At 42.2% G+C, this 22849-nt stretch overlaps 1 protein-coding gene across 1 annotated transcript in view; it reads left to right on the top strand.

Moving 5' to 3' along the window:
• Positions 1–22849, top strand: part of LOC122798719 (zinc finger protein 260-like) — a 170734-nt gene that overhangs the window by 93990 nt on the left and 53895 nt on the right. The window contains 1 exon segment of the mRNA XM_044067815.1: positions 17434–17553. Within this exon segment, the coding sequence (XP_043923750.1) occupies positions 17434–17553 (120 nt within the window).

The following is a 22849-nucleotide window of genomic DNA, read 5'->3' on the forward strand; positions in this document are numbered from 1 at the left end:
AGTTTGCAGGGACTCCCTTCTTTGGTGGTTGCATGCGTGGGAACTCAGAGAAGGGAGGCCTTTTGTGATCCACCCGGTCGAAGCCACGTTGACCACGGACGCTTCTCGCCTCGGGTGGGGGGGCATTGTTCAGGCAGATCCGTTCAAGGCACGTGGACTCCCCTAGAGACCGCATTGCATATCAGTGTCCTAGAGATGAGGGCGGTGCTTTTGGCGTTGCAAGCTCTCCACGACCTTCTTCCCCTGGGCACTACTGCGATCCAGACAGACAGCATGTCTGTAGTCTGGTACATAAACAGGGAGGAACCAGATCCTACCCCTTGTGTCGAGAGGCCAGGAGAGTTTGGGAATGGGCGATCTCCACCAACCGCTTTCTGGTAGCAACGCACATCCCGGGACGATCCAACATATTAGCAGACAAGCTAAGTCGGGTGCTTCTCAATCCGTACGAGTGGTCTCTGAATCCATCTGTTGCGAAACAGATCTTCCACAAATGGGGTCAGCCTTGCTGCGATCTTTTTGCTTCTCCTTTAAACACAAAATGCAGCAAATACTTTGCAATAATTCCCCCCAGAGGGGAAACCCCCAGAGACGCTCTAGTCCATGCTTGGCCTCCCGGGCTTCTTTATGCTTATCCTCCCCTTCCTCTCATGATGAAGTTCATTCAGAAAGCCTGTCGGTTGGGGAGCAGAGTTATCCTCATAGCCCCATTCTGGCCTCGGCAGATCTGGTTCCCCTTTCTGCGGTCTCACAGTGTGGCTCATCCGTGGATTCTGGATCCCAGTCCAGAACTGATTTCTCATCCCGCGGATTGCCCAACCTGGTCAACCTCAAGCTTGCGGCTTGGCTGATCCAGTTCCATTAATGGCTAGGACTCCCGGTATCTCATCTCCCGTTAAGGCCATTCTGGTTGCGGCTCATAAGCCATCTACCAGAAAACTTTACAACAGTAAGTGGAAACGTTTTTCCATTTGGGCTGAAGATAAGGGCTTGGACCCATTTACTGTCCCTATCCCGACCATCCTGGACTTCCTCTCGTTAATCTTTCAACAGGGAGCAAGCGCTTCTACGGTTAAGGTACAATTGGCGGCCATCTCCCATTTTCATGTGGGTGATGGCATAGGTTCCTTAGCATCTACAAAGTTGTGCAAAACCTTCTTACGAGGCATCTTCCTTTTAAATCCACCGATAAAGTCTGTGGTTCCCCCATGGGACCTCACTCTAGTCTTGCAAGCCTTAACGAGTCCACCTTTCGAACCTGCGGCCTCAATTCCGTTGAAGTTCTTGTCATGGAAAACAGCCTTCTTAGTGGCTATTACTTTGGCCAAAAGGGTTTCAGAATTACAAGCCTTGTGTATGAAGCCTCCTTACCTTATCTTTCACAAAGATAGAGTGTCCCTCAGGACTAACCCATCTTTCTTGCCTAAGGTTGCTTCAGAAGCAAATATAAATCAATCGATAAATCTACCAGTGTTTTTTCCCACATTTCAGAACAAGGGAGAATACACATTACACAAATTGGATGTACACAGACAGCTGCGTTTCTACTTGCATAGGACTAGAGAGTTTCGCAAGTCGGACCAGTTATTTGTCTCGTATGCAAAATCAGCCATGGGTAAAGCCATTTCCAAAGTCACTGTAGCAAATTGGATTCGTCCGTGTATTATTCAGGGGTATATATAGTCTGGCAAACCAGCTCCGGTTAATATCCGTGCTCATTCTACAAGATCTGTAGATACCTCAACAGCCTTCTGGTCTAGGGTTCCAGTAGACGACATATGTTCAGCAGCTACTTGGTCCTCTTCTCATACGTTCATTTCTCATTATAAATTAGATGTGATTTTGAGAAGTAGGGCTTCTTTTGGCTCTGCGGTGCTTCGGAATATCCTTCCGTAAGGACCACCCAGGTTCTTATAAGGTAGCTGGGGACTCTGTCCCACAGGTTGCAGAGCAAATGAAGTAACTACTTCAGATAAAGAAATGATGTACTCACCATAACGTTCCATCTGAGTAGGTACTTCATTTGTCTGCAGCCGACCCCCCCTGCCATCCCCCGAACCTTTCGGGATTTTCTGATCACCTTTGCAGTTGATATTTCATGTTTACAGGTTGGTAAGGCAAAAAAAAACAAAAAAAAAACGATCTGAGGTAATGTGGTTGGTAGCAGGGGATTATGGGTAGGGGGAGGAGCTAGGAGCTCGGATCTTGGAGCTTGGTAAGCTGCCGGCTCGGATCCGAAGTCGGATCCGATACCCACAGGTTGCAGACAAATGAAGTACCTGCTCAGATGGAACGTTATGGTGAGTACATAACTTCTTTTTTCTAGTACCAAAGAAAGATGCTTCTTGGTGATCAGTCTAATTTTTCATTCCTAAACTTGTATGTGAAAGTACCAACATTCAAAATAATGACCTTGCAGAACCTGTTATCCCATATTCCTCCCACAAGTTACATGGTAACACTGAACTTGAAAAAAAAATAATTATTATCACATTCCCATAGCCACAAACGTTAGAAAATTTATTTTTCTAGGTCACATTATCAGTTCTGTGCATTATACTTTGGATTATTTACAGCTTCAAGGGTTTTCACAAAATGCCTAGCTCATTGCAGAATGAATGACAGTCACGTATTTCCTTATTTGTATGACTTGTTTATCTTTGCAGAGTCTTTATCCAGATGTCAAGAATCATTAAGCTGGGCTATGTCACTTCGGACCAATCTATTCTTCCAGATAAATGTTGCAAATTCCTCCTTGACTTAATCTCACAGAATCATGCTTCTCGACTGCCTACTAATAACTAAATAATTAATAATAAATAATAACTAATAACCTATCTTTAAAAGGCCTGACAAAAGAGAAGATGGATTTTTATCTGGTGTCTTTCTTGAGGTTTTCCAGTCAGTCTTAGACTTCTGCTAGAGAATTTTTTCAGGGTTCTAGGGTTCATAGTTCCTATGGTTCTCATGATTTCTCTAGCAAGACTGTACATGAGAAAGATAAGAGGTTTATAAAAAAGTACATGGATCCAGTATTTGCATAATCTGGAGCATCAAATTCTAGTTTTTGTCTCAGAAAAAGGAGATATTGGTGGAGAAAACACATTCAAGTGAATCCAGGTCTACCTTTCTCTCCTCAAACCCAAACCAATCTCTCACAGATGCTTCAAATGTTGTTTATGGAGCAGTTTCCATGGGGTAAAGGTGTAATGCCTGTGAAGTTATTCAGACAAACTAAAGCATATCATTATAAAGGAGATGTTGACTGTGATCCTGGCCTTAAAATCTCGGCACCTGTGGTCACCGGAACCTCTCCAAGTGTTTACAGACCATACTACAGTCATGTGTGGTACATAAGCAAGGAGGTACAAGGACATAGCACCTACACAGGCTGGCTGTGGTGGCTTTGTAGTTAGCTGTACTGTATTTGTTAACTGTTCAAGCATCTTACTTTCTGTCAGAGAAAAATATAGTGGCAAACAAGGTGAGCAAGGCTAAGACAGACCCTTGCAAACGGAAATTAAATGACGGGGTCTTCCAGAAACTGATCAGTTATGAGAAACACCACAAATAGATCTATTTGCTTCATTTCAAAACAGACAACTAAACAAGTTTTGCACTAGGGCTCCTTGCAACCAATCCTGAAAAACAGGTGCATTTTCTTTCTTTTGAATGGGACTTTTCCTTTATGCTTTTCCCTGATATCCAGAGTTATTCTGAAAATCCAGGACTACTAAAAATCATTGTTGTGACTCCCTTTTGACCCAGGTAACATTGTTCTCCCTTCATATGGAATTAGCCAAGGGCAATTACCACAGGTTCCAAACAGAACGGATCTACTCACACAATACATTGGGAGTCTCAGTCAATTTCAGCTGCCTGGATGATTCAAGTCTAATACATTTTATGCACTTATTTTGTGACTATGTGCAGCAGGTAGTAAAGGAGGCAAGAAATAGGAAGTCATATATCGGTATGTGAAAGCGGTTTTCTAGTTGGGGCCTAGCCAAAAACAAGGAGCCCAACAGGGATTTTGTACCACTGGTCAAATATTTTTGTGAGTTACTTTCTTCTGGCCTCTCTTATTCCTATATAAAGTTTCGTCTTGCAGGCATTTCATCATGTTTGCCCATGTTCCTCCTCTTTCTTCTCTGTCTGTGATATAACAGTTTCCGAAAGGAGTTTTACACCTGAGATCGCCTTATAGGTTCATAGGTTGGTACTAGGCTATCGGCCCTAGGGCCTATACCAGCCTAGCCACCTAGCCATAACAATTCCCTGGCTATTTCTTCCCACACTATTTACTTCCCTGGACCCCTGTCTAGCAGTGCAACTGACGTGATCCCTGGGGTGAATTTCCTTTCTCCCATCCAGTCATCAAGGTTCCTTTTGAAGACGGCCAAAGAGGTGCTCTGCTTGACATGTATGGGCAGTGTTCCAGAGTCTGGGGAATCTCTGGGTCAGGAACCTATCCCTCCAGCATGTTTTGCTTATTGTGATGACAAGGTTTAGATCCCTGGAGCATGTGCTTCTGAGGGATTAGGATTTCTTTAAGTGTAGCATGTCCAACAGCTCTGGGTTTAACATGACCTTGTATGTTAAGCAGAGATTGCCTCTGAGTAGACGATATGCGACGGAGTATAGCTGGACTTTTTTAAGGCGGTCAGCATAGGGCATCTGCTTTAGGCCTGTGATTCTTTTAGTGAGGTATTTCTGCGGCCTTTCCAGTTGTTGCAGATGTCTTGAGAGGTACATACCAAAAGGGGTGTTGTATTCTATAATGGGTCTAATGAGGGATGAGTACAGTGGGACAATGACCTCCTTTTTTCTGTATGAAAAGCCCTTAGTGATGAGATGTGCCACATAGAAGAATTTCCTAACTGTTGTGGCGATGTTGTTATTGAAGGTGAGACCACTGTCCACCTGTGTCCCTAAGTCTCTTATCACACTTTCGGTGTTTAGTGTACTGCCACCTATGTGGTAATTCACGGGTACATGTTTTTTCCCAAATGGTATAACTATACATTTCTTGGCATTGAGCTTGAGCCCATGGCTCTGGCACCAAGCATCTGTTTCTGTAGGGCCCTTTTCTAGAGTATCGACATCATTTGGGGATTCAGTAATGGCTCCCAGTTTGCAGTCATCTGCGAACTTTGTTAACCAGAGCTCCTTAGTGTTGACCTGTACTTCAGAGAAGTAGATGCCAAACAAGAGAGGTCCCAGGACTGAACCATAGGGTACTCCACTTGTCACTTGTCTGGAGCTGGATTTGGAGTCAGCTACTTTTACAGTGTGGGTTCTGTCTGTAAGCCAGTTGGCAACTCATCGAGTGACGTAGGGATTAGTGCCCAGCTTAGTAAGTTTATCTATGATTTCAGAGTGGGGGATGGTGTCAAAGGCCTTGTCAAGGTCCAGATAGGCTGTGTGGACTACCTTACCCTAATCCACTGCTCTGGAGACTGATTTGAAGAAGTCAGTCAGGTTCAGGAGACAAGATCGGCCCTTCACAAACCCAAACTGGGTGGGGTCCAGTGTTTTAAGTTTGCCAATGTCTTTGTTTATAAGTTCCATGGCCTTACAGATCAGGCTCATCAGACTGATGGGGTGGTAGTTCCCGGGATCCAAGGTGGATCCCCCCTTGTGGAGTGGGATAACTGTAGCTGTGCGCCACTCAGTGGGCATGAAGCCTGAGGTGAGGGTATGATTAAACATGACACTTAGGTGAGGTGGCAGTCCATTTTGTAGTTCATGTAGTACACAGCCCGGGATGTCATCTGGTCCTATGGATTCTGTATTCTTAGCTTTGGAGAGTGTGTTTTTTTTTTTTTTTTAAACAGGGTGCTGTTCCTTGGGTTCTCAATTTTGTCCTAGAGAAGTTGACTTTGTCATCTTATGAACGTAAGGTTCTCGACTCGAAAAACTCATCATTACTCTGACATCTGCAAGAAAAGTATCTGAGTTGCAAGCTGTCATGGTGAACTTTACCTCATATTCCACAGAGATAGGGCCACATTAAGAACAAATCTCTCTTTTATGCCCAATGTCTTTTCAGAGTTTACTTTGAATCAAGCCATCAGTCTCCCATTTTTCTATCTGGTGCTTAAAAACAGAGGAACAAGGATTCTGCATACTCTGGGCTTGCATAGACAGCTCAGATGCTATCTTGACAGAAGTAAGACCTGTAGAAAAGCTGATCAGCTGTTTATTTCTTACCAAGGGACAAAAAGGGATAATGTGTGTCCTCAGCTATTGCTCTTTTTGTTATGCGCACCGTAGAGAATCTATTCAAGGCAGATTCTACTAGAACCTTGTCTTTGATGTCGTACTGGAAAGGGGTGGACTCTGGAAGCATTGTGGAGGTAGCTACATGGTCATCTGTACATAGCTTTACAAAGCATTACAAACTGTATTCCTTTTCAAGGTCCAAGGCGAGCTTTGCAAGGACCATTCTCCAGAGGCTCCAGGATGTGTATAATTCCTCCTGCCAGGTTGGATAGGCTTTGGTAGTTAACCCATATAGCCTAAAGGTTACTGCAACAGTGGGAATGACTAACATAGTGGAGTTGTGTAAGTTGCACCTACCCATAACAGTAAATGTTCAAATTGTGCTGCAGTAGCCGCATCCACCCTCTTGTATATAGTTGTAATTGCAATGTAAAGTAGGCTTCCTTATGTTTCTACTTTATTACTCCTTTTTTTCCTTTACAATAATTAGGCTGTTATCTCACTCTGTATGGACAAGAAAGTCCTGAAGACATCTTTACTGTGACTGCTGATTTCTCTCCTCAAAGCTAGCCAACCAGCAGTCAGAGTGAATTACAAAAACAAACCCAACTGCAGCAACCAAACAAAACTGTAGAATTCCCCAAAGCAGGCAGAAAACAGCTCAATATGCAGCTAAATCCAAAAACTTGATGAACTAGCAAGTAATCATACCAAACAACTTTCTCTGCAATAAACTTTCTTTCTCTGCAGTAACGTTTTTTGGTACGATTACTTGCTGGTTCATCAAGTTTTTGGATTTAGCTGCATATCGAGCTGTCTTCTGCCTGCTTTGGGGAATTTTACAGTTTTACAGTCAGAGTGAATTGCTGAGTGGAGCCAGGGCTTTGTGAAGCTGGCCAATTTCTTTACTGGGCTAGAAACAGCTCATATAGCCAAATGGCTACTGCAGAAGTGAGGATTTTAAACATCTACTGTTACAGGTAAGTGCAACTTGCAGAACTGTACTTTCCTGCCCGAATATGGAATGGAACTGTCTGCATTCTGCAGCTTGTTTTAAAAGAAAGAGTATTTCTATTTCAGTTTGGAAGGAAAATCTCTCTGACCTCTGACACATGTACTGAACTAGAGATATTGTTAGCCTTTTTTGAACTAGGATTGTTGTTTGGTTGTAGGTAATTCTGAGCTGTGTAGAAAGTTAAAACAAGGATTTCTGAATCATAAACTCACTTTACTTTTATCCTGATCCTTCAGTGGTCTATAATGTATAAGTGAAAATAGCAATGGCAAATGGCGTTGAGTTTTTCTGCATGAGTCTGTCTTTATGAAACTTTTTATTCTGCCCGTGCAATACTGTCTTGTATGTATACTTAGATCTTTTTACAAGTATTTTTTTATTCATTTGAAAAAGCTTCTGGCTGATGACTTATTTTATTAATGAAAGGTATCGTAGATGTAGGACGTTGGTATCAGTCCATTTAAAGGCAGATTGCCTAGCATCTATTTTAATTTAATGTTGATTTGCTCATTGTAAGAATCTTCAGCAATCAGATTAGTAATTTAATTGGTACTGTCAAAGGATAGGTATCAGTAGCTCATCCTAGGTAATTGAACTATACGGCTGTAGTACATCATTGTTAACCTTTTCTTATCATATTCACTTTGTATTCCTATGAGATAATCTGTAATGTATATGTGCAATGTGTACTATATATTTTTCTGGAGCTTTTCTCCTCAGGACTCCATTGAAAACAGGCTCCTTGTGGCCCAATGGACTATCCTGGCAAACAAACTGCAAATAAAGTGTATGTGTGTGTCTGTGTGCCACAAAAATAGTTTGGTTAAGTCTTCTTTAGCGTTTCTCCCCTGGCCTCCACTGAAAATTGGCTTTGTTCCAAGTCAGACTTTCCCAGTTAACAAATGTTAAATAAAAACAGAAAAAAAAATAGGTACGTTTACCCTAAAAAAACACTAAGATCAGGCTGTGGTTGGTGAAATTTGGTAAGATAGTGATTAAAACATTGTTCTGTAGCTGATCCTGCAAAGCTTATTTGGGTATAATTGTATTAGTGGTAATACAAGTCAGTAGTGCATATTTGCTATACGGTCCTAAGGCCAGTCACCCCCTTGCATACATAATTTGTGGCAGTCTTGTGGGATTCAATGCTTTTGACCCTGTTGCTTCATAAATATGCGTATATTTCAAAGCCTGTATTTATGAAATTTTACGGAAGATGCAATAGATCTTTTAGGATAATGATGTAAAAATCACTTATGTACTGTTCTGTCTACATTGGCATTCTACAAGCTTCATCGATTGAGTATGTATAGTTTTCACTGGTTATCAGTCCTGCTTTGGTTGTTATCACCCTAAATGAATTTCTTTATAGTGAAATAGCTTTTCCTTTTGTGCTTGCATTCTCTTTTTCCAAATCTGAACACACACCATATCTGTCAACTGTCCAGATTTTCCCAAAATCTCCAGATTTTTACTTCATATTTTGGTCTGTTCCTCATTAAATGTGTGGTTTTCTGGCAAATCACTGAGGACTGAAGTCACTAAATAATGACATATGTTTGTCATTCAGATTTCATAGCCTTCAGAAAATGCATGCTAACACAAATTCTGCTCCTCTAGCAACTTTCTAAGCTTATAAGAGCAATATTTAAAATCTGTACCTATTTTTGGGCCTTTGTCCCCCCATTATTGTAGGCTATGTCCAGATTCCTTGCACTAAGAGGTTGAGAGGTATGACACACGCATTTCAGGGGGAACTTTGCTAAATTTTGGTTCAGAAACTAAGCAAGGTCATTGCTGAAATATATACATAATCTGATGTACAATACTTGGGTTTCATTTGTCAAAACTATATATATATATATATATATATATATATATATATATATATATATATATATATATATATATATATATATATATATATATATATATATATATATACTGATACCACACTAAAGTTTGTTGTTGTTCATTTTACCTGGGGAGATAATTACTGTAATGACATACACCTTGAGATTCTTCTGGACATTGACCTAGTAATACTTTAGCACATTAGGACAATTCTGTCCAAGATGACAGGTGTCACTTGGTGACTGAAAATCATCATACCCATCAGCCCCCCTTTTTTCCCATTTTCTACATGGGGTTGGGGAATCGTGTTAACTGTTATCTCTGTCGATTTGTGCCACACTCCTGCCTTCTTCAACACTCATGCCTGACTGTTGCCGATCTTCTTTCACACAATCCATCCACCTCTTTGCTGGACATCCTTATTTCTTCTTGCTTTCTTCCTGTCTGTCCCAAATCTTCCTCAATAAATTCTCTTCTGCTTTTCTGCACGTGCCCAAACCACCGTAATCTGGTCTCTCTGATTTTTTTCTGCAATTGGAGCTACTTTGGCTTCTCTTATTATGTCCTCATTTCTTCATCTGTCCCACAGAGTGCATCCTACCTCCCTTCTCAGGCACTTCATTTCCATCACCTCTAGCTTCCTCATCTGCTCTGCCTTTACTGCCCAGGTTTCTGTGCCATATAGTAGTATTGGTCGCACCACTGTCTTGTACACCTTACTTTTCAGCTTCTTTATCATTCTTCTGTCATAGACTACACCTGAGACTCTGTGCCAGTTGGCTGCAGCCCCTCTGATTCTAGCTCTGACCTCCTCATTCAGACTTCCCTTATCCTCAACCACCCCTCAAAGATACTTGAAGCTATTACCCTTTCACACTGTCTTCCCTTCTGTCTCAGTTCTCAGCTTCTTCTGAATTCTCCAGTTTGCTGCCATTACCACTGTCTTAGATGTGTTTATTTTCATCCCATGTGCCTTCGGTTTTGCATTACATTCCCCTATCCTTTTCTGAAGTTCTTGCTCAGAGTCTGCATGTAATGCCACATCATCTGCATACAGCAACTTTATCTGTCCCCTCCAACCTGTTTACCAGTGTAGTCCATAATCAGTATTAACAGTAGTGGGCTTGGAGCTGAACTCTGGTGTATACCCTCTCCCACTGGGAATCCCTCTGTGGGGCAAACACTGTTTGTATGTGAGTCATTGGGTTCTTGTACATAGCCCGCACTAATTCTACCATTGTTTCTGGGGACTTCAAACCACCGCAGTACCGTCCAGATCAACTTTCTTGGGAGCTTGTCATGTACTTTTCTCCAAGTCTAGGAATGCCCAGTTGGACTCTTTCCTCATCTCTAGCTTCTTTTCAACTGTTTGTCTCACTGCAAACATCGGGTTAGTTGTGCTGCATCCTAATCAGAATCCTAACTGCTCATCTCCCATCTTACATTCTACTACTCTGTATATCCATTTATCAGTCGCCCTCTCCAGAACTTTCCTGCAACGTGACAGGAGTTTGATGCCTCTGTACTGCCCACAGTTGTGGATGTCCCCTTTGTTCTTGTACACTGGCATGAGTATGCTTATTCTCCAGTCATCTGTGATACGCCTTTCTTTCTACACTGCTGTGAGTACCCTCAGGAGCCATTTCTTCCCTAGCATCTTTATCATATCTGCTGTGACCACATCTGAGCCTACTGCTTTCCCTGACTTCGTCTTCCTTAGTGCTTAGTTCTTACTTCTTCTAGGGTGGACTCCTCTTCTTCTCTCATTGTAGGCTGTTTCTGGGGCAGTACAGCTTCTGTGGGGTTTTCTTCATTCAGAAGCTCCTGGAATTACTCCTTCCATCTGCCTATGATGTCTTGTGGATTGGTGAACAGGTTGTTGCTGACATCATAAAGAGTGTCTGGCTGTCTTCTTTACCTTTCTGACTTTGCCTTGCAACCTGATATAGTTGTGCCACCTACTGAGTCACTTTCCAGTAGCTGGCAGAGTGCCTCTGATGCCCTAGTCTTTGCTATTGCAACTCCTTTCTTAGCTTCTTTGTTAGCCAACTAGTATTCCTTGCTAGCCTGGTTGGTCTTTACTATTTCCCACTTTTTCCTGCACTCCTTTCTTTTGATGACTTGCTGGTCTTCTGCATTCCACCACCACCTTTCCTTATGACCTTATTTCCATACCTGGATCTGCCACATATCTATTCTGTAGTTCTCACACATGCTGTTTTGAGGCGCTGCCATGCTTCTTCAACTCCACCTATATCCTCCTCCTCCTGGGGAGCTAGAGCCCTGAGTAATTCCTTGAACTGTTGTACTTTCTGTCCAGTCAATTTCCAGGTCTTCAGCCAGGTCTCTGTTGACCTTAGAGCAACCAGTGATTTATGCTGTGGGCTGAGTGTTTCTCTGGGGATGACTTTGCAATCATTGATTATACCCCAGTGCCTTTTCCTTACCAGGAGAAAGCCTACCTGAGTTGCATGTTGACCACTCTTGTATGTGATGTTGTGACTGTCTGTCTTTCTGAACCATGTGTTGGCTACTATCAAGCCATTTGCAAGACAGAAGTTTAGAATGGTGTCTCCTTCTTTATTACTGTTGCCCTACCCATGTGGACCCAGGCATTCATTGTATCCTGTTCTGTCTGTCCGCTATGTGCATTCAAGTCACCCATTATCAAAACCAATTCATGTTGTCCTGCTTCATCTAACCTAACCAGCAAAGGACTAGTAGCTACTTGTTTAATATTTACTTACAAAGAGCTTATTTGACAAAAATGTCTTTTTCTGCAAATGTTCAGTTTACCCAACCTTCAAAAGGGCTAGTAACCTTCTGTTTAAATGTTAACTCACTAAAAGCTTGTTACATAATGTATTATATTTATGTAAATGTTTTAATTGTTATGTATAAATCTTTGTCATTCTTTTGTTATATGTAACTTGCAATATTTGGAGTTTTTCTCCCCAGGCCTCAACTGAAAACGGGCTCTTTATGGCCCAGTGGACTTCCCTGGTCATCAAACTTAATAATCTAGTAGGTCGTGCAACTGCTGTCTGAATGCAGTCTTTTCCTCACTATCACAGCCCTGCTGTGGGGCACAGGTTGAGATTATGAATACTGCCCTATCATCACACTTGGTAACTGAAAAGCACTTTTAAAATGTGCCACATGCTCAGCTAGATACTTTTGTTAGAGATCTTCTCAACAGAATTTGTTAAATTTACATTAGCATTAGCTGTGAAAGCAAAGTGCTTTTTCATTTGCAGTTAATGAAGATTTAACACACTTCAATAAAATGTTCACAAGTTATTCCACTAAGCAAGCGGCCAGCATTGTGAGATTTCACTTGTCAGTAGCTATATGCCTGGTGGCATGAGTCAGCTCAGTTCCTCAGGTCACATCACTGTGACACCTCACTAGCTGTATCGCTGGTGGCAGAACTTAGGCCAGTTCTTCATCTCATGTCACTTTGTCATTTGACACCTAAGTAGTTGTCTCTATGAGAGAATGACTTAACCAGCTGTTCACTTCCTGTGCAATTTGAGGTAAAGCTCAATGAGGCCTAAGGGCCGGTTTGAAGCATACCACAGCATCAACAGGCTTTTAGACGTTGACGCTTGAGAACTCATTGGGAATGATATCCTATTTAAAGCAGTTGGAATATGTGCTGTTTTACCCATTTATTTATTTGCATTTGCATCATAGTTAGTACATCCTTGTCTTTCTCAGCTACGCAGCACTTTTATCAGCCTGACTGGAACCTAGATCTTTTGTTCTCAGAAAGGCTGCCAGCTGCATATTTAAAGTTGTTGTCAACAGAGTAGTTTGTGCTCTGTAGTTAGACGCTGCATGTTTGATTCTCAGTTAGAGCGTCTTTGTGTCGACATGCGTGAATGGGCGTTCCTTCGCTGAAGGTTGTGCGTTAGGCCCAGCAAGCCAGCACGTAAAACTCTACTGCCAATCTTTAGCGGACCGGATTTCCGCTGTGGCAACCCCCAACTGGGAAAAGCCGAAAGACAGTTTTAGTTTAGTAACATATGCCCATCTGTCAGGCATGTAGGCATCATCTTCCATGGGGTAAATCTCTTTGTTCTGGAAGCGCACAATACTGCTAAATTTCTCTTAACTGTTCCCAAACCAAACTAGGGTAAGTTACTGACTTTCTTCACTACAGAATAAGTTACAGGCTTTCTCCATTACAAAATAAAGTACATGCTTTCTGCACTGCAGAATAAGGTACAGGCTTTCTCCACTACAGAATAAGTTACAGCCTTTCTGCACTACAGAATAAGGAACAGGCTTTCTGCACTACAGAATAAGTTGTAGGCTTTCTGCACTACAGAGTAAGTTACAGGCTTTCCCCACTACAGAATAAGTTACAGCCTTTCTGCACTACAGAATAAGGAACAGGCTTTCTCCACTACAGAATGAGTTACAGGCTTCCTTCACTACAGAATAAGTTACAGGGCTTTTCTCCATGACAGAATAAGGTACAGGCTTCCTTCACTACACTATTAAGTTACAGGCTTTCCCCACTACAGAATAAGTTACAGGCTTTCCCCACTACAGAATAAGTTACAGCCTTTCTGCACTACAGAATAAGTTACAGCCTTTCTGCACTACAGAATAAGGTACAGGCTTTCTCCACTACAGAATAAGTTACAGCCTTTCTGCACTACAGAATAAGTTACAGCCTTTCTGCACTACAGAATAAGGTACAGGCTTTCTCCACTACAGAATAAGTTACAGCCTTTCTCCACTACAGAATAAGTTACAGCCTTTCTGCACTACAGAATAAGTTACAGCCTTTCTCCACTACAGAATAAGTTACAGCCTTTCTGCACTACAGAATAAGTTGCAGGCTTTCTGCACTACAGAATAAGTTCCAGGCTTTCTCCACTACAGAATAAGTTACAGCCTTTCTGCACTACAGAATAAGGAACAGGCTTCCTTCACTACAGAATAAGTTACAGGCTTCCTTCACTACATAATAAGTTACAGCCTTTCTGCACTACAGAATATGGTACAGGTTTTCTTCACTACAGAATAAGGTACAGGCTTCCTTCACTACACTATTAAGTTACAGGCTTTCCCCACTACAGAATAAGTTACAGCCTTTCTGCACTACAGAATATGGTACAGGCTTCCTTCACTACAGAATAAGTTACAGCCTTTCTGCACTACAGAATAAGTTCCAGGCTTTCCCCAATACAGAATAAGTTCCAGGCTTTCTCCACTACAGAATACGTTACAGCCTTTCTGCACTACAGAATATGGTACAGGCTTCCTTCACTACAGAATAAGTTACAGCCTTTCTGCACTACAGAATAAGTTCCAGGCTTTCCCCAATACAGAAAAAGTTCCAGGCTTTCTCCACTACAGAATACGTTACAGCCTTTCTGCACTACAGAATATGGTACAGGCTTTCTCCACTACAGAAACGTTGCAGGCTTTTTGCACTACAAAATAAGTTACAGGCTTTCCCCACTACAGAATGAGTTACAGAATGAGTTACAGCCTTTCTGCCCTACAGAATAAGGTACAGGCTTTCCCCAATACAGAATAAGTTCCAGGCTTTCCCCACTACAGAATAAGTTACAGGTTTTCCCCACTACAGAATAAGGTACAGGCTTTCTCCACTGCAGAATAAGTTGCAGGCTTTCTCCACTGCAGAATAAGTTACAGGCTTCCTTCACTACAGAATAAGTTACAGGTTTTCCCCACTACAGAATAAGGTACAGGCTTTCTCCATTACAGAATAAGATACAGGCTTCCTTCACTACAGAATAGGTTACGGACTTTCTGCACTACAGAATAAGTTATGGGCTTTCTCCACTACAGAAAATGATGCAGGCTTTCTGCACTACGGATTAAGTTACAGGTTTTCTCTACTACAGAATAAGGTACAGGCTTTCACCACTACAGAATAAGTTACAGGTTTCCCCACTATGGAATATGGTATGGGGATTTCTCCACTACAGAATACGTTACAGGGCTTTTCTCCATGACAGAATAAGGTACAGGCTTTCCCCACTACAGGCTTCCTTCACTACAGAATGAGGTACAGGCTTCCTTCACTACAGTATAAGTTACAGGCTTTCTCCACTACATAAAATGATGCAGGCTTTCTGCACTATGGATTAAGTTACAGGCGTTCCCCACTACAGAATAAGTTACAGGCTTCCTTCACTACCGATTGTTACAGGCTTCCTTCACTACCAATTGTTACAGGCTTCCTTCACTACCGATTGTTACAGGCTTCCTTCACTACAGAATAGGTTACGGACTTTCTGCACTACAGAATAAGTTATGGGCTTTCTCCACTACAGAAAATGATGCAGGCTTTCTGCACTACGGATTTAAGTTACAGGTTTTCTCTACTACAGAATAAGGTACAGGCTTTCACCACTACAGAATAAGTTACAGGTTTCCCCACTATAGAATACGGTATGGGGATTTCTCCACTACAGAATACGTTACAGGGCTTTTCTCCATGACAGAATAAGGTACAGGCTTTCCCCACTACAGGCTTCCTTCACTACAGAATGAGGTACAGGCTTCCTTCACTACAGTATAAGTTACAGGCTTTCTCCACTACATAAAATGATGCAGGCTTTCTGCACTATGGATTAAGTTACAGGCGTTCCCCACTACAGAATAAGTTACAGGCTTCCTTCACTACCGATTGTTACAGGCTTCCTTCACTACCGATTGTTACAGGCTTCCTTCACTACCGATTGTTACAGGCTTCCTTCACTACAGATTGTTACAGACTTTCCCCACTACAGAATAAGGTACAGGCTTTCTCCACTACAGAATAAGGTACAGCCTTCCTGCACTACAGAATAGGTTACGGGCTTTCTCCACTACAGAAAACTTTGCAAGCTTTCTGCACTACAGATTAAGTTACAGGCATTCCCCACTACAGAATAAGTTACAGGCTTCCTTCACTACAGACTGTTACAGGCTTCCTTCACTACAGATTGTTACAGGCTTTCCCCACTACAGAATAAGGTGCAGCCTTCCTTCACTACTGAGTAAGTTGCAGGCTTTCCCCACTACAGAATAAGTTACAGGCTTCCTACATTACAGAATAAGGTACATGCTTCCTTCACTACTGAGTAAGTTACAGGCTTCCTTCACTGCAGAATAAGTTACAGGCGTCCTTCACTACAGAATAAGGTACAGCCTTTCCCAACTACAGAATAAGTTACAGGCGTCCTTCACTACAGAGTAAGGTACATGCTTCCTTAACTACTGAGTAAGTTACAGGCTTCCTTCACTACTGAGTAAGTTACAGGCTTCCTTCACTACTGAGTAAGTTACAGGCTTCCTTCACTACTGAGTAAGTTACAGGCTTCCTTCACTACAGAATAAGGTACATGCTTCCTTCACTACTGAGTAAGTTACAGGCGTCCTTCACTACAGAGTAAGGTACATGCTTCCTTCACTACTGAGTAAGTTACAGGCTTCCTTCACTACAGAATAAGGTACATGCTTCCTTCACTACTGAGTAAGTTACAGGCTTCCTTCATTACAGAATAAGTTACAGGCTTTCTCCACTACCAAATAATTTCAGGAGTAGAGATGTTAATTGTTTAGTTATCAAATTGCTTGCCTGTCTGAATGAGGTGCTGATGGTAATGAACTAATCTGTGGATAAGAAACTGCTAGATGTCTCTCCGTAGTTGTAGATGTAGATGTTATGGATAATTCTAGGCAGGAGGCTGAATGAGTTTTAATTGTTAAACCATAAGGGCTTTGCTACTCTCAGAACACAGACTGTGTAGTTATGTCTAGTTTTATATGTACTTGCTGAGTTAGTATAAACTGTTATGTTACTGACCTGAGCCTGTATGTTATGGTTTGTGCCATGTGTTTCCCCTGTTCTGTTTATTTAATTTGCCTTTGCCTGTGTTGTGGATTGCATTCAAAAACTGTCTCTCAGATCACTTAATTTACCATTTTAACACATATAAAATATATAAGTGATGCTTACGCATAAACAGAGTGCTAAATTTCAGTATGTAGAGATGGTAAGTGATGCACAAATCTCTTACTTGAGATAGATGCAAGGTGATAACAGTATGAAAATTATTTTATTAAGAAAGATTGTGTAGTATTGCTTGTGCCAAGAGAGGATGCAGGTGTAATTGCACAGAGGTAGACAGTAGCAATTTAACTTACAATTGCACCCCCCATCTGTGGCTTGCAATGAAATGTACTGATCTTGTGTAATGTATTTTGTCACTAGTCACTGGCTGCAATGCTTTAACTATAAATATAGTGCAAACGTTCCTGGAAGGAACCAGTTTAACTGAGTAATTACTGTTGTTTTTGATTTACAGGGTATAACATCCCAGTGGAACATCTTAGGTTACTTATTAATAAAACAGAAACAGTTACACATAGTGGCACTAAAGGGGGCATGATGGTACCACAAAACCAACTTCCTGACAGCAGCATCAGTAAGTACAAGTTCCGGTAATTTTCATTTTACATTTTTCACCGTTGTGGCTTCGAGTAAATAAAGATGTTGGAGGTGGCAGAGGATAGATGGCATCTGTTAGGGGTAGGGACATCAATACTGCAAAAATCTAATGCCACTCTAATTTAATAGAAATAAAGGCTTTCTCTAAAGTTTGGGGTTTGGCAGCATAAAGTTCTGACTATACTTGGAGTAAGTGTAAATGCCAGTGTGTGAGACAGATTCCCCATAAAGAGTGTCACGAACAGTGTCTGTTTTACCTTAGAACCTCACACAACCATACGTCCTGTTCCAGCTGTCAGGCTTTTGTACTTAAAATTTGCGTAGTAGACTTTCTTCTTTGGTGCTGTATCTTAAGAATCAGCATCTTAAACTTCTTGCGAAAGATACGATGGAGGGAACTTCCTGCACCGAGGGACAGCCTTCAGAGAAGAAGAAGACCAAGAAGTTTAGGCCAGAATCTTCTGCTCTTCAGTCTCCTCCTGACTTCTCTCCCAAGATGAGTGAATGCCCGGTGGTTTGCCCGGCTTTGTTGTTGGATTCCTCTTCTGCTACCGGGTTGGAGGCTGGCAGGGTTCCAGCTTTAAGCATGTGCAAGGAGGCTTTGCAGATGACTGTTTTGGACATTTGGACGGAACCACTGTTGATCTTTTCCAGGGGGCCTAGAGGTGTTCTCAGATTTTAGCCCGAGAAGAAGTTCCTACTACTATCGAATGCCATCCTGGGTTAGAGTCTTCCAAGTTTTGTAAGGCAGATGTCCCTTTGAAGAAAAAAAAAACAAAAAACTGAACATACTGCTCCTAAGAATCTAAAGAGTGAGTAGCAGAGCAGGCCTTCACTCAGGGCTTGTTTAGTGGTTTGATGGCACTGTAACCTCCTCAGATAGTTTCTGTTCCAGCTCCCCCTTGGTCCTCTACTCCCCTTAAAAGACCCAGGGAACAGGATTCCTCTGAGGAGGAGTTGGATTCAAATGTGGAATCCCTTGCTTACTTTTCTCAAATTCCTTCTCCTTTTAACTGTGGGTCAGAGGAAGAGGACTATACCAGTCCTGATACTCCCTTTGTGTCCCCCCCAAAATCTCCTCAAGCTCCAGGATGATGAAGTTTTTTTTAAATGGGATTGTGCTTAGGTCCCTGAGATTCATAATAGGTACTGTGAGTTGCTGCAGATGGAACCTCCTAAACCTTCTGCTGTTCTTCCTGTTTTGGCTGCTTGGTTGGATGTGTTTTCCAATGCCTCTAAAGGTCCATATTCTCAGCCCCCTGCTCCCAAGAAACCTGATACATTCTGTAGGGTGCCTAAGGACTGTAACTTTTTGTACAAGTGTCCTGCTGTTGACCCCTCAGTGGTGTTTGTAACCTGTGACAAACCCTTTCAATTGCTTCCTTTACCCAAATCACTGCCCTCTGATAAAGATAGCAGAACCATGGAAAGGCTATGTAAGAAGATTTACACCTTGGTTACTTTGGCTTTTAGGACTGTTAATTATCAGACCCGTATGTCCAGGAATGTGTTAGCTGTCCTATCCCAGGCTTGTCAGGTTATATCTCCTCTTCCAGATTCTGATGGTAAAACTTCTACTCTTTTTCTCAGTTTAGGACTTCCTCCCAGGTGGTTCGTCATTCCATCAAGTGTAGTTATGATGCAGCAGATGTTTCTTCCAGGGCTGCTGCTTTTGGGTCAGCGATGAGGAGGTATTCCTGGCTTTGGCTTTAACCTTTGCCTGATGATATCAAGGCTAAGTTGATGCTTCTCTTGATAATAAACACTTGTTTGGTAAAGCTACTGAGTTAAGTCCCCTCAGGATAAGGAAAAGGCTTTACAGAAACTCAAACATGTTTGTTTCTCCTGTTCCTAAATTTCAGAGAAAGTATTCCAATAAGCCAGCCTTTGTTTACAGGCAGTCTTGCCCTTCTCTTAAGGGCAAAAAAGGTGGCAAGCGGGCTCCTCCTGCTATGGCTACTCAGACTTCAGGGACTCAGAAGTCTTTCTTTCCAGATAAACCAGGTGCTGTCTCACTTTCCTATTCTTACCAGCATTCCTTTTTCTCTTAGCCTCTCTCTCTCTTCGTGTTTGGCTACAGATTACTCAGGATTCCTAGGTTCTGTCCATTATTTTCCAGGGGTATTTTATGGTGTGCAAATACCTCACCCTTTTATGGGTATTCCTCAGCCCCCTTGAGAACAACTCTCCTGTTTCCCCAGAGGTGTTTTGGGACCTTTTGACTGGGGGAACTGTTCAAGAGGTCCCTGTGTCCCAAAGGCAGATGTGGGTTTACTCCAGGATGTTTCTAGTACCCAGAAAGGAGGGTACTTGGAGAGCAAATCTAGACCTGTCTCATATAAACACTTTTTTGAAGGTGCGCACTTTTCGAATGTTGTCCTTTCAGTCTTTGTTCCCTCTTTCACTTCCTCAGACTTATATGGTGTCTCCAGATCTCAAGGATGCTTATCTCCATATTCCGATCCATCCCTTTTCTGGAATTGTTTATGCTTCTCTGTTGCTTCCTGGCATTTTCAGTTCTCTGCTTTGCCCTTTACCTCTCAACCTCTTAGAGCAAGAAATCTGGACAAGGCCCATAAATAGGGACACTTTTTTAAATGTTGATCTTACAAACTAAGAAAATTGACAGAATGACAGATTGTGCATTAGTATAAGCTTTCTGAAAGATATAAAGTCTGAAACTCAAATGTCTGTCGTCATATTTTAACTTCGACCCTCTGGGATTTGCTAATGATTTGCCAGAAAACCACAATTTTATGAGAAATGGAACGAAAATATGACGCAAAAATCTGGACATTCTGAGAAAATCTGTACAGTTGAGAGGTATGCCTTTGGCTTTTCTACTGCCCCAAGGGTATTCATCAAATACCGCACTCTGTGATTACAGGGGATCCAAGTATTGCCCTACTTGGTCGACCTTCTGTTTCACGCATTCTCTTCAGCGATCCCGTTGCAAATCTTCATTATGCAATTTCTCTTCTTCAAAAAGTCTTCTCTGACTCCTTTTCAGGACCATGCTTTTCTGAGTTGCAGGATTCAGATGGTGCCTTTGCTGGCATCCCTGCCTCCTCCCAAAGCATTGACCCTCATCTCCTTCTTTTAAACTCTTCTTCCTTCTGACTTCCATTACAGCCAGGTAGTTTCTGAGAGCTGTAGGTTTCATGGCATCCACCATCCATTTGCTCCCTGTGGCCAAACGTCACATGAGAAAGTTTCAGTGGTTCCCGAGATCAGTTTGGCTTTGATATGCTCATTCCCTAGAATTTGTAGTTCCTGTTCTACCTTGTCTCAAGAAGAAACTCCACTGGTGGGTCCAGCATTTGCCCCTAAATCCAAGACTCCCTTTTCATCCCCCTCTTCCCTCTCAGGAGCTGTTTACAGATACTTCAGATTTGAAATGGGGAGTAGCTTTTGTCTCCCTAAATGTGCAGGGGGTGTGGTCTCCTCTTCAACAGAAGGAACACATCAGTGTCAAAAAGATGAGAGCCCTTCTGTTGACTCTTCAGGCTTTTATCTTCTTTTCTTCCCGGGACCTCTAAAGGTATTTACAGCCAATACCACAGTGATGTGGTATTTAAACAAATGGAGAGGGGGAACAACATCTTCTTTGCCGGTTGGTACTCCAGTTTACATTCCCTCAGGTCAAAACATTGTGGCAGACACTCTCTGAGCAGGTCCTTAACTCACTCCCATGAATGGATGCTTCACAAGGATGTGTTTCTGGACATTGTCCATCAGTGAGGTACTCCTCAAATAGACCTTTTTGCCTCCCCTCTGAACAGACAACTTCCTGAATTTTGTGCCAGAGTCCCAGGTCCTCTGGTGTGGAAGGTAGACACCCTCTCTTTCTTGGAAGGGGATGTTTGTTTTTGCTTTCCTTTCCTTCCCCTCATTCCAAATGTCCTGTTCAAAATACAACAGGAGTCCCCCAAAATCTTGTTGGTGACTGCCTTTTGGCTAAGATAACATTGGTTCCCTCTTCTTCTGCACTTAGCCAAGGGAAATCATCACAGGTTACCTCACAGGGTGGACCTACTCACATAAAACAAGGGCTCTCTTATCCATCCCCACCTGTCCACTCTTCACCTGACTCTGTCGGTGATAGGATTTTGATTTGAGATAGAGACCTTTTTCTGAGGATGTGTTTAAGGTCCTGCAGGAGACCAGGGAACCCATTACTAGGAAATCCTATCTATCCAAATGCAAGATGTTTTCTGTTTGGTGTCTTTCTCGTAACCTGGATCCACTTTCTGTGGATGTTCCTTTGGTTCTCTCTTATCTATGTGAATTGCTCACTGCTAGGTTGACTTATTCTGTTAAGGTCCATTTATCAGCTCTCTCTGCTTGTCTGCCTTTATCTTCTCCTTTAGCTTTTAAATTTGAAACTAAACAATTCATTAAAGGCATCCTTTATATTACACCTCCCAGGAAGCCTTTTTCTCCTCCCTGGGATCTTCATTTCATTTTGTTATTGAGAAACTGGCTGGCTTCTTTTGAGCCTGCAGCTTCAGCTTCTTTGCAGCATTGCTGTTGGAAGACTGTTCTTTTGTTAGCCCTTACTTCTGCCAGATGGGTGTCTGAGCTTCAAGTCCTTATGCTTTTGATGTTTCATAAGGACAGTGTCCTTGCAGCTAATCCTTCTTTTATGCCCAAGGTGGTAAATGAATTGCCCCTTTAATCAGTCTATTCATTTGCCTACTTTTTCCCTTCTCCACAATCTGCTAGTGAGAAGGTGCTGCACACTTTAGATGTGTATGTACAGCTCAGATTTTATTTGGAAAAGACTAAATCTATTAGGAAATCAGATCAGCTCTTTGTTTCCTTTCATTCCAGGTCCTTGTGATTAGCTGTATCCAAACAGACTATTTCTTCTTGGATTTCAAAAGCTATTTCTTTTTTTATTCATTTAATGGTAAGAGCCTTCCTTAGTCTGTAAAGGCTCATTTTACTAGAGTGGTGGCTTCTTCTGTTGCTTTTTGCAAGGGTGTGGATGCTAACTCTATTCTTGAGGCAGTTACCTGGACTTCTGTGCATACTTTTACCAATCACTACAAGTTGGATGGAATTTCCAGAGCTAGAGCGTGTTTTGCTAGGGCCAACCTTCATGGCTTCCCAGAGAGCTGTCCTGGTCCTTCCTCCAATGGAGTTTCTTCCTGAGCTTTGGCACTCTCCCTAATATTGAGTACTGCAACAGTGAAACGGAAGGACATAGGCCAGTTGTGTAAAATCTTACCATAACAGTAGAGGTCCTCCTCTTCACGGTTGCAGTATTC

This window comes from Protopterus annectens, chromosome 3.part1 (genome assembly GCF_019279795.1).
Source record: "Protopterus annectens isolate FY-2018-M chromosome 3.part1, PAN1.0, whole genome shotgun sequence".
NCBI lineage: Eukaryota > Metazoa > Chordata > Ceratodontiformes > Protopteridae > Protopterus > Protopterus annectens.